Source organism: Pteropus vampyrus, unplaced genomic scaffold (assembly GCF_000151845.1).
Source record: "Pteropus vampyrus isolate Shadow unplaced genomic scaffold, Pvam_2.0 Scaffold23, whole genome shotgun sequence".
Lineage (NCBI taxonomy): Eukaryota > Metazoa > Chordata > Mammalia > Chiroptera > Pteropodidae > Pteropus > Pteropus vampyrus.
The window spans coordinates 11,205,454-11,221,977 of record NW_011888804.1 but is presented as its reverse complement, the minus strand read 5'-3'; the positions used below and the strand labels follow the sequence as shown (position 1 = coordinate 11,221,977).

At 62.0% G+C, this 16,524-nt stretch overlaps 2 protein-coding genes across 6 annotated transcripts in view; both read right to left on the bottom strand.

Annotated features, from left to right (window-relative positions):
* Positions 1–559: 559 nt before the first annotated feature.
* Positions 560–7,717, bottom strand: SUSD2 (sushi domain containing 2). Its single transcript, XM_011355996.1, has 15 exons — positions 7,642–7,717; positions 5,877–6,084; positions 5,542–5,693; positions 4,894–5,061; positions 4,149–4,323; positions 3,847–4,048; positions 3,531–3,616; positions 3,176–3,444; positions 2,958–3,101; positions 2,704–2,862; positions 1,636–1,884; positions 1,238–1,510; positions 936–1,112; positions 696–798; positions 560–584 (listed from the first exon to the last, which is right to left on the bottom strand). Exons 1-15 carry the CDS (start codon positions 7,715–7,717, stop codon positions 560–562), a joined length of 2,466 nt encoding a protein of 821 aa, XP_011354298.1.
* Positions 7,718–10,116: 2,399 nt separating this feature from the next.
* CABIN1 (calcineurin binding protein 1) overlaps positions 10,117–16,524 on the bottom strand; it is a 143,188-nt gene continuing 136,780 nt past the window's right edge. For 2 of the 5 annotated variants that reach the window (XM_011355990.2, XM_011355993.2), the window contains 4 exons: positions 15,976–16,258; positions 12,114–12,278; positions 10,709–10,935; positions 10,117–10,604 (listed from right to left, as the gene is read on the bottom strand). In XM_011355990.2, coding sequence (XP_011354292.1) covers positions 10,461–10,604; positions 10,709–10,935; positions 12,114–12,278; positions 15,976–16,258 — 819 coding nt within the window. In that variant the 3' untranslated portion in view covers positions 10,117–10,460. Of the gene's footprint in view, positions 10,626–10,708; positions 10,936–12,113; positions 12,279–15,975; positions 16,259–16,524 lie in introns of all 5 variants that reach the window. The other 3 variants (XM_011355988.2, XM_011355992.2, XM_023528306.1) reach the window with 3 other exon arrangements.

Sequence of the window (16,524 nt, the reverse complement as noted above, 5' to 3'; positions counted from 1 at the left end):
GAGAATGACTCTCCACTTTGGAATACTGGGGTCTCTTCACGCATTGAGCTGGGCCCATCTGCAGTCTCGGCTGGGCCCAGTGTCCAGGAATCAAGGCAGCTTGGGTGCTGGGGCTGTGGTTTTGTGGCACCAGGTATCAGTATTTCAGGGATCAGGGGCACAGGCATTGGACACAGGAGCTGAGGTACTGCCAACTGAGTGTCAGGTGCAGGAGTACTAGGACTCAGCAGACGGGCACTAGAGTCGAGGGTGTGGAGTCTCGAGTCTGGAGAATTAGAGCCCGGAATTAGAGCAAATATTTGGGTAAGGCCTTCAGGAACTACACAGTTAGAGCTCAGGGTCTGGGTCTGAGGTGTTAGAGCAGGGCATCGGGGGCCTTGGTTCCACAGGCATTAAAGGCTCAGGTATCAGGTGTCCAGGTCCCAGGTGCTATGGATTAGGGGATCGAACTGCTGGGTTGCTCAGTCTTGGGAGTTTGGAGCGCTCTCCTGGGAGGCTGGTCTTTGGTCTGAGGGGGGGTGGCCCGGTGCCCTCACGTCTCTGGCCGGGAGCACTCTCTTCAGGGCTGCGAAGTCCACATGGCCCTGCAAGAGACCGGGTGTGAGCGGGCATGGCGGTCCCACGGGTGCCCCAGGGGCCCAGAGCCTGGCCCCGCAGGGAGGCCCCTGGGCTCGGGGTGGGGTGAGGGGTCTCACATGTTGTTCTTCCTGCGTTGCAGTAGCATATAGATGAGCGCGACCACAGCCACCACTGCCAGCCCTCCGAAGACGATGCTCAGCAGCACGGTGTGGCTTTGCCCTGGAGAGTGGGCGGGAGAGGTGAGTGCGGCCCAGGGCCGGCTGGCCTGGCATGCAGCTGGGAGGGATGTGTGGGTGGGGCAAGCATGTGGGCGGGGCCAGACCAGGCTGGGCAGCAGGTGGACTGGGTATCCTCACCTGGCTGGCAAGTTGGGGTGGGCCTGGACCACGAGCCATCGGCCAGGCAGGTGCTGGCCTCTGCCCCGACCAGGCTGTAGCCGTTGTTGCAGTGGAAGTAGACCGTGGAGCCCTTCAGGTACCTGATGCCTTCCTTGAGCCCATTGTGGGGCGGGGCCAGCCAGCCGCAAGACACCACTGGGGTAAAACGGGACACAGCTGACAGTCCTGAGCGACTGGCCGCCTCAGCCGCCGGCCTGGGGTGCCATGTCCCAGTGTGAAGTGCCTGCCTCCTTGCAGGGGGGCCCACCTGTAGCCCTTACCTGGCTGCAGACTCTGCACACGATGCTGGTGCAGCTGGTAGGCCAACCGCGTGGCATTGCCTACACTCAGGTTCCCAGTAGCTGCCACATCAAAGCTGCAGAAATGGTTGTCCCCACACAATTTGGCTGCCTCAGTCGCCTGGCCGGGGCTGGGGGTGACCTCCTCGGGGAAGAGGGGCTGGAAGGTAGGGTCATGCTTGGGACGGTACAGGAAGTTGTTGACCAGAAGCCGGGAGTCATAGGTGAGCAGGGAGGAGGCGTTCTCCACGGCCCCTGCAGAGACATGGAGCAGGCCTGGCTGGTGGCCAATGGTATGGGGTCTCCCCCTGATCTCCACCGCCCCCCGCCCCCCATCCCATCCTGTCCCTTCTTCCAGCACAGTCCTCACGATCACTCACAGTCAGCCCCAAACCGGAACAGTTCTCGGGATTTGGCAGTGGGGGGCAGGACCTGCCCATTGCGCAGAGTGAAGTCGTCTGTGGGGTTGTCGTTGAGTGTTCCAAAGAGACCTTGAGTGTGGTTGAGGAACTTCTCGGGCAGCAGGATGGCCACACTCAGGAAGGGACCCTGGACGCTGACCTCCAGGCCTGCCCCCGAGGACAGCATGATAGATACGCTGTCCCCAGAAGCCACCGACAAGAACATGCCTGCGCAGGGTGGAGTTGAGGTCAAGGTCACCTCCCATGGGCTGGTGCCCTTGGGCTTAAGGAAAAGGGGAGGGCGTCCCCAGGATCAACCCTGCTGACTATGACACTCCAGCAGTCTGGGCCCATACTTGTGCCAGGAGCCCCTGTGCTGATGTGAGGTGCCCAGGCCCCAAAGAGACCCCCATGCCCAGGCCACACATGGGGGTAGCCAGTTGGCCCTTGATTTCTGACTGGGAGGCAGCAGCCATGCTCGCCTCTGCTCTATCTGGGGATCCCTGCATCCTCAGCACCAACAGGCCCACCCCAGGTCCCCACCCACCCCAACTGGGAGTCATTTCATTCCCTGCAGCAGCACTACTGAGAGAAGAGAGATAGAGAGAGAGTCACCACTCCTTCACCCTGAGGCCAGCTGCCTGCAAGCATTGCACCTCCCAGGTCCTGTCAGTGGGGTCTCATCTCACCATCCTGGCATCTCGGGGCTCTGACCAGGGTGTGTCTTAGGGCTTCATAGATATAAAGACTCAAGATCAGACCAGGTCCCCACTACCGGACTTTGCTACCTGGGGCCTGGAACCATGTCTGTGCACAGAGAGCCATGGGCCGGAGGCAGGTGTCCACTGTGCCAGGTCCCTCTGCAGTTAGCTGTGGGGAGAGGGCTGACTGTCGCCCTGCAGCAAGCTCCCAGAGGCCTTCGTCTCCACATCTGTGCTCTGGACACCATCCCTGCCTCTGGCTAGGGCCAGTGAGAGGCGTGGAAGCCCAGGCGGAAGGGAAAGGGAGCGAGGCAGCCCGCCGCCCCTGCCCCGCCATGCTGCTCACCCTTCAGGTCCAGCCATTTCTGCTCGGCGAAGCTGAGCACCTCCTGGTTTAGCAGCACCTGCAGGACCCCTGTCTCACCAGCCAGCCGGACCTCCACCACATCTGAGTTGCCCTCCTGGACGGCTACCGCCGTCAGCCCTGTGCCTCGGTCTTGAGTGCCTGGGGTGGTGGGTGCAGAACGGGGTCCACTTGGCTCCAGGCTCCCACCTGGGATGACTCAGAGCCACCCCGAGTCCCCTGGGCCCCGGCCTCACCCTCGAGCGTCGTCCTCGGCTGGGCCCGCACCTGCACCCTCAGGTTAGTCAGCGCAGCCTCCAGCAGCACATACTCGCCACGCCCATTGAATGTGAAATTGGTGCCATCGAAAGTGACAAAGTGCGGGTCCCCGAAAGCGGAGGCTGGGGAGAGCGGAGAGTCAGGCAGGCTCCCCTGGTCCGGTCCTGCCCTGGGCCCCACCCTGGCTGGCACTCACCCAGGCGCGGGGGCTGGTAGTGGCGGCAGTCGCTGGAGGGCCGCCGGAGCATGTAGCGGGGGCACTCGGGTGCCCAGAGGCAGCAGTGGTAGAAGCTGATGACATCGTAGAGCCAGTGGGAGAGGCCGGGCACGCGGGGCGGTGCTCGGAAAGGAGGCGCACCCCAATCGTGGCCGCGGTCCGGGGTGCTGCCGCTCGTCGAGTCAGCTGTCAGGAGCTGTGTGCCCTCCTCGGTGTAGCAGCACTGCTGGCCCGAGGCATACTGGAGGCTGGGGGCATGGACAGGTCAGGCCCACCGCTGGCGATCCTGCCCCCAGGCTCTGCCTGGTGCCCCAACCACCATCTGGGGGCTCACCTGGCTTGCACAGAGCGCACACAGTGCACAGCCCCTGGGTGGTAGGTGCACACGCTGCCATGCTCGATGTCACAGCCGTAGTCAGTCTGTTGTTAGAGCAGCAGGTTGCTGTCGCCCGCCCCAGCATCCGGCTCTGCCATCCCTAACCCACCCCCACAGGGGCCTTTAGACCTCAGCCCCACCTCCCAGGGGACTCTATCTGTGCCTTCCCTGCTGTTGTTCTGGGTGGGCATAGCCATGTCCATGGTGGGGGCAGCTGGCTCCACTTGCCCCCTTGCCAGTTAGTTCCTGGGCCCTGACCTGGGTGGGGACTCACGTGGAAGCGGCCAGAGTCAGCCCGGGCCTGGGCCAGGGTACAGGGGCAGTCAGGCAGTTCCTCCAGGAACTTGGGCAGCTGGTCCTCTAGCTCCTCCCAGTTTAGGCACTGAGTTCGGGCCCAGGCCACGGGGTCTGCCCGGAAGTCATCGCCCAGGTGCCAGGCCAGAGCGTGCTCATTGCTCCAGAGCGCCTGCACGTCCCTGCGGGGGCACACGCACGCTAAGGGCTGCCCTCTCTGCCCCTGGCCCCGGCTTCCCGTCGGGCAGCCAGCCCTCGACCCATCCTCTGCACGGCCCTCACCTCTCCCCCTCATAGTGTTTGCTGCTGACGATCCGAAGGGCACCCACTTCCCATCTCTGGTACTGCTGAGGTGCGGGTTGTGGAATGAAGGTGAAAGAGCCGGAGTTGGGGACTTTTGTGGCCAGAGAGTACAGGTATGACCACTTTGCCGTCCATTCCTCTGAGTATGGCTTCCCTGAGGGAGAGAAGGGCCCAGTCAGCCCTGGGGCCTGTCTGAGGACCCCGGGGCAGAGGAGGGGCGGGCGCCAGTCTTTGGTGCGCAGAGCAGCCTGACTGAGGGACAGACGTACAGACAGATGATCCCCATAGGAGGGCTTCCCTGCTGCCCCCACAAGGACCCTGGCTCAGGTGATCACGACCTCCTTCCCCCACACTCCAGGGTCACTGTCCCTGTTCTAAGACAGGCCCAGGGCTACGTCAGCCATCTCGAGACTCAGAGAGTAGGGGGCAGAGCGAGCCTTTTCTGTTTCCAGGACAAGCTTTATATCCAGAGACCAAGCAGCCATCCACACCTCCTCCCTGAGGGGGGCCCCAGCCTCCTTGCCCTGTTCCGCGCGCTTGGCCCTTCATGACCCTGCCCCTTCCACTTCCTCTTTCTTTTCTGCACTTTCCTCATTCCAATCCCTACCTGGGACCCCCTCCCCATCCATAGGACTTCCCCTGCCTGGAATTCCCTTTCACTTCTGCAAGCCCGAAGCTTCTGACCCAACCAGACCCTGCAGAAGCAGCCCGCAGAGTGCCTCACCTGTCTCCTCATAGCCCCACAGCTCGATGGTGACAGAGTTTGTGGGGAGAGCTGAGACGTTCCAGGTCAGGGAGAGGTTACCTCCAACGCCAGTGGTGCCATAATATTGCCAGTGGGTCTCGTTCACCAGCTGGCTCTTCTCTGTCTCAGACACTTTGCTGGGGTGCACTGGGAGGGAGAGGTGAGGTGAGAAAAGGCCTGGGGCCCAGGGGGTCCAGTGGAGGAGGTCCTGAGGTTCTAAGAGCTCTGGGGGCCTCCCAAGGACAAAGCATGGCAGTCTCGCTGGAGCCATGGTGTCTCCCAGACCCTGGCATAAGAGGGAGGGCCCTGCCCTCCATTGCTCAGGTCTCTGGCCTCCACCTGCCTCCTCCCCTTCCCTAGCCTGGCCCACCTTGCTGGGTGACCTCTGTAGCCCCCATTCCCTCTGGGCTGAGACTCCTGTCTGGATTCCAGGGCAGGAATCCTCGTCCCTGTGGTTAGGCAGGCCTCTCAAGGGACTGGTTCAGCCAGAGTATCAGGACCCAGTGGGCGGGCCAGGTGTGCATAGGTTAGTACTGGGGAAAGTCCCCATGGTGGGCGGGTGGGGGACAGGGCCTGCAGAGTGTGGGGCCTGGTGCCCACAGCCTGGACCAGCAAGGTGGGGCTCACCAGCCAGCCAGGTGCCTGAGCGTGGGAAGGAACGGCCGTTGTCCATGGAGAGTGTGAAGGGGATGCGGCCAGTCTCATAAAGCAGGGGCGACACACAGTGCACACGTCCGAAGGAGTCCACGTGGCCGAGGGTCTGGACACTCTCCTTAAACCTGTGGGGATTAGAGGTGGCATGAGAGGCTGGTCCAGGGTGGGCTGACCTTCTCCAAGGCCTGGGCCCCTGACCTCCCTGGGGAACCCATCCAACCAGCTGTCCCTGTCCTTGGTCCTCGGGGCTCCGCCCAGCCAGCCAAGTAGTCCGGGCCCCCAGTATGCATGGCCCCTTGGCCCCCCACCTGCAGATCACACTGGTGGTGGGGCTGGACCACTTGAGGTGCTGCACCACGAAGTCCTTGCCACCCATCATGGAGCCCGAGTGGGGTACGACCTCCAGGCAGAAGTCCCGCAAGTCTGAGCAGCAGGTGCCCAGGCCGGAGCAGGTCGGGTGGCAGGAGCACTGCCCGCCTGGGTCCCCACAGCGTTGGGAGCAGCTCTCCTGGGCACCTAGAGGAGAGGGCTCTGAGTGCACAGCCCTGGTAGGTGCTGGGCTGGCTCCCCCCTCCCCCACACGCAGGGCCCACATCTGTTTTCCGGGAGCCTACTCGAGAGAAGCATGCCCAGGAGAATGCAGTAGGGATTGTACTGACCGCCATGTGGACACAGTGGCAACCTACAGGGCTTGTAGGGTGGGGTAATGCTTAGTACAGATCATGTGATAGTTCGCCTGAAGGACTGGCTAGATAAAGAGGGGAGATAAGGGGGGATATCTCCAGACACAACTTTGCAGTGTCAGGATGAGCCCCCAGGGCATGACTGACCCTCAGCCACCAAGTTCTATAGGTAATGGCATTCTCAGATGGCCACAGATGCCTGAGCCTGGGACTTGGACCAAGGACCTGTCTCTACTCCCTGAAGGGTCTGTGGACCAATAGCCTGGAAGAGAATCCCCCCACCCCCACCCCTGGCTTGGTGGTCTAAGGTGTGGGGACTCAGCTACTATGCGTCTCGTTGGAGGCTGGGTAGGGGCAGACGCTTGGGCTGAGCTCTGCATCTCACTCTGCAGAGCAGAGCCGATTTACTTATTGCAGCCCCAAAAGGAGCCCCACCCTTTGCGGAGAAGGTGAGGGATATGCCCCTCCTTTTAGGGAAGAACATTCCCAGCAGAAGACCCAGCAGGGCCAGAATGGGAAAGTAGTCTGGAGCGGGGGAAACTGTGGAATCAGGCCCCAGACTTTTCCTCCATCTATGGGGTCCTGTAGCAGAACCATTTTCAAGGGATTGGTCCCTCAGGCTGGCACAGCCACGTGGGTTGGAGGGTGGGGACTGGGTGGGGTGCAGGCACTGAGGCTGGGCTTACATGTCCCACCTGGCCCTTCCCTGTCACCCCCCCAAAGGGGGCCAGTCAAGGGCCAGGCCTGGGCCTGAGCCACTCTGGTGGCCTCACTTCACCCAGCCGCAGGGCTGGTACTCAAGAGCATCAATGTTTATTGACTGAGGATGTGATGGCTCAAGGAGGTGGGGGAGGGGCTGAGGGAATGCCAGTAAGTGAGTGAAGTGGCAGGAGGATTGAGAGCATTTCACTGCAATGGAAGAGAGGGGCCAGATTGGGAGCTGGGAGGCCTGTAAATTCTGGCCCAGCTCCGTGGAGGGGCCATGGTCTTGGCTCTGAAGCATGGTTCTTTCACTAGACTTTCTGGGGTTCGGCTCCACCCTGACAAGGACTCACATCCTGCCTCTGGCCAGTGGGACTAGGGGTCTCCTTCATGGGAAGCACACCCTGCACTGGGGCTCGGGGTGCAGGCCAAGAGCTCTTCTGCCTCAATCAGCCCACCAACTGCCTGATCACCTTCCTCCCAGACAGCTACTAGCTCCCAGCTGATTTACGGTGGGCACCGCCTAGACCCCCATCCCCACTGGGTGGCCCTTGTACCCCCAATTTCTTCCCACTGCCCCCAGTACAGGCACAGATGGCCTGACAGATAGAGGCCCAGCCCAGAGGAGCATCTGCCAGGGGCTCGACTGCAACAGACAGATGGACAGACAGGACAGAAGGGGGCATACCTGCTGTAGGCCATGGGCCTGGGCTGGGGGCTGTCGCCAGCAGAAGCAGGGCGCAGGGCAGGAGGGGAAGCTTCATGTCGTGGCCTGTATCTGCCGCTGGCAGTGCAGCAGAGCCTGGGAGGCTGCCCCTGGTTTACTCCCTGAGTCTGGCCCCGCCCTTCCCGCAATCCGCATCAACGTCCCGCCCCATCCCGCCCAGCCCCACCCCACCCCCCCCGCCCCACCCCGCCGCGCCGGGTCCCCTCTCAAAGTCCACAGGTGCCTGTGCGGGCCAGCAGGACCTAACCTGCTCTGTTAGCACATTCCTGGCCAACTGGCCTGGGACACAGGGGAGGGGGCCAGAGCCTCCAGCTGCCGGACCTCTGGCACTAGAGGAGCCCGATGTCCAGAGGAGCTTCAGCTAGCATTGCTGGATTCCAGCCCCAGGGGAGCCAGGGCTGGTCTCCGGAAAGGGATGAGCTTCAGGGTGGGTAAGGGGGCGTTGTACTTGCAATCTCAGGATTCCGGCCTCTTCTTCTTCAGTTTCCTTGTAGGGAGGAGGGCCGTAACTCAGGAAGGCACCCTAGGGTGTGGGTGGGGGTGGTTGGGAGCAGTCGGGTCAGATACAGCTCCATTGGGATCTCCTTTGGAGGGAGGTGGTGAATGGTGAGGAAAGGGTCCAGGGTGGAGAGCTGAGAACAGAATCCAGTGTTCTGAAGTGAATCCACCCAGCCCCATCCACCTGTGCAGTCACCCAGGCAGTTTGCATAATCTCTTCTGTTCTCCTCCCATCTCATTGTGTAGATGAGGAAACTGAGGCCCAGACAAGATGGGCGTGGCCATGGTCACTGGGAGATGCAATGCTAGGCCCCTGGCGGCTTCTGGGAGCCCTGAAGCCAGGGTGGATAGGGAGGGTCCAGGCCTGAGACTCATTTGGGCCCTGCAACCTGGGCTAGGTGTCCTGACAGGCAGATGGTCCTCTTCCCGGTGGCGGCTTCTTAATATGTCCAAAGGGAACACATCGCCCCACCTCACAGGGAGCTGAAGCTGGCAGGGACATCGGCTTAGGCCATCCAGCTGTGACCTGCCTCAACTCCTGGGGTCCAGCCAGCCTGTTCCCTGGACACTTCCCCTCTCATGGTGGGTGGGCCTGCAGTTGCTCCAGAGAGGAGGCACCTACAGGCATGAGGGAAGCCGGCTGCGGGAGCTGGAAACACATTCAACTTGGTTGCTAGGTACTCAGGGAACCTCTGTGGGCAATGGGTGTGGGCATTGGGACTCTGAGCTGGACCCCCAGCTTGCTGCCTGGTGCTGGGACTCAGCCCCGGCCCAGAGATGAGGGTGCATCCTCAGGCAGAGGTTAGAAAAGGAAGATGATAGAAACGCTCCCTGGGTGGTCTGAGGTGTCCTGCAGCCGGAAAGGGCCTTGGGATATGGCTCGGTTGTTCCCAGGAAGTGGGGGTCTGTGGACCTGGAGGAAGGAAGTTTGCCACTTCCTCTTTCTAGTCTGGGCACTCTGGCTGCATGTTTTCAGAGAGAAAGATGAAGGAGTTTGAGAAGTCAGGAGTGCCGTGTGGGGGCCTCCACACCCTGGTCCCTGCAGGTGGTCAGCTGAATAACTGCCAGGCCTCTCAGCCTCAGGCGGCCTTTCAAAGGGCCTAAATTGTGGCAGGCTCAGGGAGGACCCATCTGAGGCTGCTGTGCCTCTGGGTCCCTGCAGTGGCTCTGCCAGGCCTGGGCTGGGGACCCTGGCAGTGCTGTCTGTTGGGCCTTTCTGCCTGGGCAGGGGTACAAGGTGTCCAGCCCGTGAGGGGCACAGAGCATCAAGATGGGTCCCCATCCCCCATGCTGGACAGAGAGCCTTTGAAAGGAGTCCCGGGGGACAGAGCTAGCCCAGAGCTGTGGGGTGGCAACTAGGCTCCCAATGGGGGTTGACAGTGAGGAGAAGGGCAGGTTGAGGCCGCTTAGACTTGTGCCTCCTCAAAACAGATGGGCTTGGAGCTTGGGAGGGCAGGGCCAGCATCGCAGGCTGGCTTAACACTCTGTTGCCACCTTTAAAAAATTCTTAACAATTTTTGTATCTTGCACTGAACCTCATAACTTACATGGTTGGTCCTATCAGAGGGCAAGCGTGGCAGGAGGTAAACATTTTCCCCCTAGGGCCATCACATTGGGGTACCAGCCAGCTCCTCAGCTCAGCCTGGCCCCTGCCTGCCCCTGCGGCCCCCCTATCCCCACTCTAGAGGGACTTGCCCTCATACCTCTGTGTCCTTCAGGGGATGCTCCTGACCTCCCTCTCAGGTCCAGCTCCAGTCCCACCCAGAGGGATTTGCTCTGCATGGCTCCTCAGCCTGTGCTCGCCCATTCCTGACTGAATGCCCTCACCTGCTCCCTGGGGTACCCCAGGGACAGACCTTGACCTGTGGGAGGAGGGACCCAGAAACTGGACAGCAATCAGCTGAGGGAGGCCCTGGGAGTGAACGAAGAGGCAAAGCGAACTGTCCCATCTTTATTAGAAAAGAAACCACAAAAGGGAGTGGGGTGGCCGGCCCTAAATAACCCTCCCCCTGTGACACAGAGAGCCTGGCTGGTCCAGGCGCTGAGGTGTGGACACGGCCCCCTGGGCTGGGCTCAGGCATATTTACAAAGTCACCATTTCATAGAAAAGGATGCCGGCCTGTGCAAACCGTGACCCGTCCGTCCTTCTTCATGTGGCTAAACTCAGCCTCCTCTGGGCCCCACGTGGTGGGGACAGACCCGGCTCAGAAACCACACAGGAGGGAGACTGGGCAGCTGGGGGACTTCATGGGCCCCGGGGTGTCGCTGGGGGCTCTGGCCCCTCAGATGTCCATGTAGTCATCATCCTCGTCTGTATCACTCTCCAAAGAGGACTCCTGGCTTGACGTCTCCAGAACTTCCAGAGCCGGCTGGCAAAGGCTCTCCTTCCTCACATTGGCTGCCGACTGGGCAGAAAGGATGGCCGACTGTGCAAACCAGGCAGGGCACTGGTTAGGGTGGCCTGGCTTGGCCCCAGTTCCCCTGTAGCCCACACCCCCACCCGTGCCCCCCACGCAGCACCCTTGGTCACCTTCAGCTTCTGCTTAGTCTCCTCCGAGATGCTGCCTTTGGGTGAAAGCAGGGTCGGGGTGGGCGGCGTGACGGTGATCTCGGGGGGGAACTTGGTGGCAGCTGAGGGGATGACCAACTTTGGCATGTTGGGCAGGAGGCGAGACTTGGCCCGGCTGGGCTCTGCCTTGCCCAGGTGACACTCAGGTGGCTGGGCGCTCCCACTGCTGGACACCTTGGAGCTGGCAACTGTGGGGTGGACCACTGGCTCTGAGCCTCATTCGCCGCCTCCTGGGCCTACCCGCCCCTCCCCAACTTGGGCCTCAGTTTCCCCTCTGGAGGACAGGCACCAAGAACAGCTCCTCGTCTACATCAGACTGTGGGTGCGTTCGCTCAGCTTTTCTGCTTGTGCTGACCGGCAGGATTCAAGCCTCCTGTCTCTCTCTACCACCCCGACTACTGGGCTCTGGCTCTAGGCTGTGGGGTGCAGGGGCTGGGACACCCCCACACCCCACCCCTGCCAGGAGTATGGTGTGCTCTACCGGGAGCCCAGGACAGGAGGGCAAGGTCCCCTGAGCCTTCCCAGGGATTTCGAAATCCCTCCAGGCACTGTGTATGCATGAACTCTCACACCCCTGTGACCATCCTAGGAAGAACTTCTTATTAAGTGTCCACACCCCAGGGAGGACACTGAGGCCCCAGGAGTCCACTGTCTTCCTCATGCTCCTGGGCAGGCATGGGGGCTTCGTGTGCCTGGAGCCTGAGGTAGCAGTTCCAGGCCGGCAGCCTCCGGGGAGCTGCATGAGCCTAGCCAGTCTCCACATTCCTCCATGGCCTCATGGCTTTAAAAGGAGTGGGGCTGACTCAGAGCCCAGGCCTGGTCCCTCGGGCTGGCGCCAGGCCCCGCTGTCCTGAGTGGGGTCTGCAAGAGGCTCCAGTCCCGAGGAGTCCCCGAGGGCCCTGGCTGGGTGGGTGGGTGGCTGGTGGGAATGGGCTCTGACTTGGACATGAAGGCCAGTCTGGGCCAGGCATACTGGTCACCCCTCTGCCTGCCCCTGACTCCTCCCCCCACGTGTCTGCCCCTCCGCTGGCCCCATCTGGGCCCCATCGCCCCTCCTGCTTGTGCTTGCTCGATAAGCGGCCTGGGCTCTGTCTGCCCTCGCTATTGCCCTCGCTATTCCCCTCGGTGGAGCTGAGGATGGAATGAGGGGCTCTCAGGGGCTCCTCTCCCATCTCTCTCGACACCGCATCCCAGCCAGGCTCTTCAGCTGCGGCTTCATCTCCCTGTATGTCACCACTGGGCCCTCCCCAGGCCCCAATTTGCCAGCCCCTTCCACCCTTCCAGGTGAGGGAGGCGCCTCTGCTGGAAAGCCCACCCTGGCTGCTGGCCAATGGGGCTGGGGCTGGGCTGCTCCCGCCTCCCTTACCCTGGCTGCAGGTGGGCTCTGTGCCTATGTGGGGGGCGGCCTCTGCTGGCCAACAGTGCAGCTCTGCCTGCGGGTCCTCGGGGGCTGTCTTCACTGGCTCACTGCATGGAGGCTCCTGGGGTGGGTAGCCAGCACCCTCTGCCCCTCCTGCTGGCTCTTCTCTCTCTGTGGGGACACAGGGTAGCTATGGGTTACATCTGCACCTAGCAGAAGGGACAGGGCCCCTCTCTTCCATGTCCTGGGATGCCCAGCAGGGGACCTGGGCTGAGGCAGCTGTCTACCCCTACCAAGTGGCCCGTGGACCGGCAGGGGCTCCTCTGCAACAACTGCATGGGCGGGGCCAGACCGGCCCTGGCAGGAAACCGCTCACACCCAGCCCCGGTGGACGCCGGTGGGGTCAGCCCCCTACCTGGACCGTGTGTACCTGATACAGTGGGGGCCACGCCAAGACCACCCCCAGCTTACAGGAGTGGCACTCAGAAACACAGCCAGGACCCAAAACCAAACGAGTCAGCTCAGATCAAAGCGGATGGACTGGTATGCTGGCACCGTGCCCTCCCGTCAGGCCACACCTTCCCTGGCACAAGGCAGGGGGCTGGGAACTGGCCTCAGTCCTGCCAAGGCTAGGGTGGGCCCGAGGGACAAAGACTGCAGCAACCAGGCCATTAGTCAGCGCGGTTGCCTGCTCCCAGGCCCCCAGGCCCTGCCTCCACCCTCCCCTCAGCTCCCGATGCATCCAGACGTCTGCTGCTCTGCTCCGCTTTCTCATCCAGGCCCAGAGTCCCCCGCCGCGCTGGCCCCTGCCCTCCGCCCCACCAGCCTCCCACTCCCCCACTCTGTCAGGTCCCTTCTCCCGGGGGCACTCTCCATTTCTCCGGCAGGTAAAGTGGCCCCTGCTCCTTAGCCAGGAAGGAATGACAGCTCCTGGGACTGGGGCAGACACAGCCGTGGAGCCGTCAGGGCTTCCTGCCTGTTGGTTTCCAGGTCCTGGAGGACAGAGCCTTACCCGGCTGCCTGGGCCGTGAGCCACTCCGTCCTTTCCTTGGGTCTCGCTGCCTGGCAGTCACAGTCACAGACTCTCTGTCCATATACACAATAGGTCCAGCCCCGTACACAATGGTAGGCAGGGACGAGCCACCCCAGAAGGCTCCTCCTGCTGCTCCCCTGGACCCAGGGAGCAGAGGGCAGCCGGAATCCTGTGTCACTGGGGCAGGACTCGAGCCAGTGTGGCCAGGCATGCACCCACGAGGCAGGCCTGCCGGGCGTCTGGTCCAGGTCCTTCACAGGTGGCAATACCCTGCCTGCCTGGACCCAACCTCTCGTCACACAGCTGCTCTCTGAGGGCCTGGCCGAGTAGTCTGGAGGGGCTGCTCAGGTGGGATGGAGGTGGTAGAAATCTACAGGACAGGACTGAGACAAAGTGGGGCCTGGCCGGTGGGAGCTGCCCTTAGGTGCCAGGCTGACTCCCTCCTGCCCCAGGGGACCATCCACCTTTCCCAGGCCTTTCCTTCTTGGTGGGTGGCCAGGAGGAAGGACACCTGAGGCCAGGGTATCCAGCAGAGACTCCAGCACTGGGACGGTGCTCCCCAGGCCAGGCCACTGTGAGGAGGACTACAGGGAAGCCTGAAGGGAAGGGGCCTTCAATGAAGGCCTATGTGGGGCTCCCCCAAGTCTCCTGGCCTCAGGTTCTCTGTCTGTGGGAAGCAGGTGGCCAGGCTGGCATCCTAAGTATCCAGGTAACTCTCCCTGCTCCCCTGGGCAGACTCACAGCCTGGGTGCTGGGTCCCTAAGGCTAGTAGTGTCCTGGGAGAACTCTGGCCCTGGCTCAGACTCTCCCTGGCTCCTTGACTGGCATGAGGCCAGCACTCCAGCACCTCAACCCTGCTTGGTGGGCAGCACCTTACATGAGTGGGCAGCACCCTTCGAGTCCTCACCCAGGCTGGTCCTGCGGCCTGCAGTGCCCTCTCCACTCTTTCCCCCTGTTCTGCTCTCCCCACCCTTGAAGGCCTGACTGCCTCAGTGAGAGTGACCCTCACTCACTGCTGGGCCAGGCACTGTTCTAGCAGCTGGTAAGTCAGCAGGAACCCAGGTCCTGCCTTGCGATGGACAGACACCCGACAAACAAGGAGATTAGCAAGCAACTGCATGTGTGTGGCACAGAGGTGGTGGGGGGGTGGGCAGTGATAGACGGTGCCAGGGGAGACACATGATCAGGAGCCTCCCCTGATGCCCATGGTTGACCGTGAGCTCCCCTATGGGGTGCATCTATGAGGCCAATGGCCCTGGTCAGCCTGGCCTGGATGGGTGGGTGATATTTTCCCTAGTGACCAGGGAAGCTTGAGAGCACCCTCACCTGTCTCAGGCCCTTGCAGGCAGAAAGTCAGGAGTGGACACTCCTAGCCACCTTCCCTCTGGATGGAGTTGGTTGGAAGGCCTGTGCTAGAGACACCCGCATTGGGAAAAGGCCTTTCCCCCTGGGGGAGAGCGCCCATCAAGGTCTCCTCTAAGGCTGCCCTCCTCTCTTACACCTTGAGGACAATGCCTGATCTCTCAAGTGGCTCACGACCTCGTGTGTTGCCTTCCCCAGCTTCAGCTCCAGGCCTGCACACCCCACCCTCTAGTCTTCTGGGCACCTTTGCGGGGCAGGCTCCGCCCTCCCTGTCCACCCGAACCTACCCCACTGGTCACCAGGAGTGGCAGATGCAGCCACACTGCCAGGCGACCCCGTCACATGTGGGGAACCGGGACCCTGTTGGGTTGCTCCTTCCTGGTGCTTTTACTGGGAGAGGGGATTCTGGGGAGATGTGCCTGTCCTAGCCTGGCCCTGGGACCAGCCCAGAAAACTCTGGAAACCACTGAGGACACCCATCCCAACATGGCCAGCCCAGCCAAACACCAGCCACCTGTGGCAGCCCAAAAAGACAGACAGGTCACTCCGCGAGGCAGGCGTGGACGTGCAGGGAGAGCTGGTGGGGCGGGGGCGGAGTACTGAGCGCCTGGCCCATCAGGAGCCACCTGCCGCCAGGCCTACAGTGCCTTGCTCGCTCTCCTCTTGCCCAGTGGCCTTTGAGGTTCCACTTCAGGGCCTCCTCCTGGGAAGGTCTCAGGCTTATCTGCCCCTCCCTGGTCCTTATCTGCCCCTGCCGGAGGCTGCCATTCCCAGTGGCATCCTGGGTTTAGAAGAAACAAGGGCACCCTCCCTCCCACTAATGGAGACGCCTTGCCCTGTCCCTTTTCCTTCGTCAGCCCACCAACCGTCTCTGCCCCCATCTTGGCTGGTGTCAGTCTTGCCCACCGGGGCATGGGGACTCGAGCAGGTCTGACCCCACTCAGCAGGGGCTCAGGGCCTGCTCACAGGCCTGAGGTCACGTGTCTGCTCAAGGTCAGGACCTCCTCTCCCCTCCAGAATCTCCTTCTATTTTATCTCTTTATCTATTTATCTTAAGGCTCTGAGGGAGGAGAAATCAAAGGCCTAGGTACACCCATAGGATGTCCATGCTCCCTCCCTCCCTCTCCCCCTTCTGGCCACATCTGTGTGAGGGGGGTGGTTTCATCATCCACTTTTTACTGATGGGGAGACTGAGGCACCAGAAAGTTGGTTTAAGACAGTGGTGGGTGCAGGATGTGCCCACTGGGGCTAGTGGCTGATGAGCAGACCAGCAGGGCTGCCCCACCCCCACCCTCACCTCTGTGAAGTGCTCCTCAGGATCTCCAGGCTGGAGGCTGTCCTGCCCACCCCTCCCACCCCCCACCCACATTCTCCAGGCAAGGAGCAGGACTTGGTGCCAGCTGACAGCCAGGGCCTGGGCCAAGCTTTGGCTCAGCCAGGCCTCACACCCCAGATGGACAGGATAGGACTCACCTGGGCCCAGAGAGGCCATGCTGGGGGTGACCTCAGGCCCATGTGGCCGGGGGGACTCAGGGTCCTTGGATGGGTCTGGGGTGGAGACTGATGCTGAGGAAGGGCAGGTGATGCCAGCTGTGGTGGCAGTTGGTGCAGGGCGAGGCTTGGTGTGGGTGTCACTGGGCCGTTGGAGAGCATCTGCTGGCACAGAATCAGGGGGTGTAGGGGCCACGGCTGCAGGGAAGAAGTTCTCTCGGCTGTCCTTGGGGTGCTTTGGGGTGGTGGGTGTGTCCCCTGCAGCCTGTGAGGACAAAGGGGAGGTGAGGAAGGCTAGCTCGGCAGCCCTGAGCCCATATGGCCCCACAGGACACCTGTCTAGGCCCAGGACCACCAACGCAGCCCTCACTCACAGCACCACAGTGCCTGATGTGGGGACTGAAGTGGCAAAGGTCAGTCCTCGAGGACAAATTCCCAAGGGCCACTGGTTGAGAGAGCTGGGGTGCCACCACAAGAGTCAGCTCCCTGGGATCAAGGCTGCAGCCCTGAAGTTATGGTGTCCAATGCTGT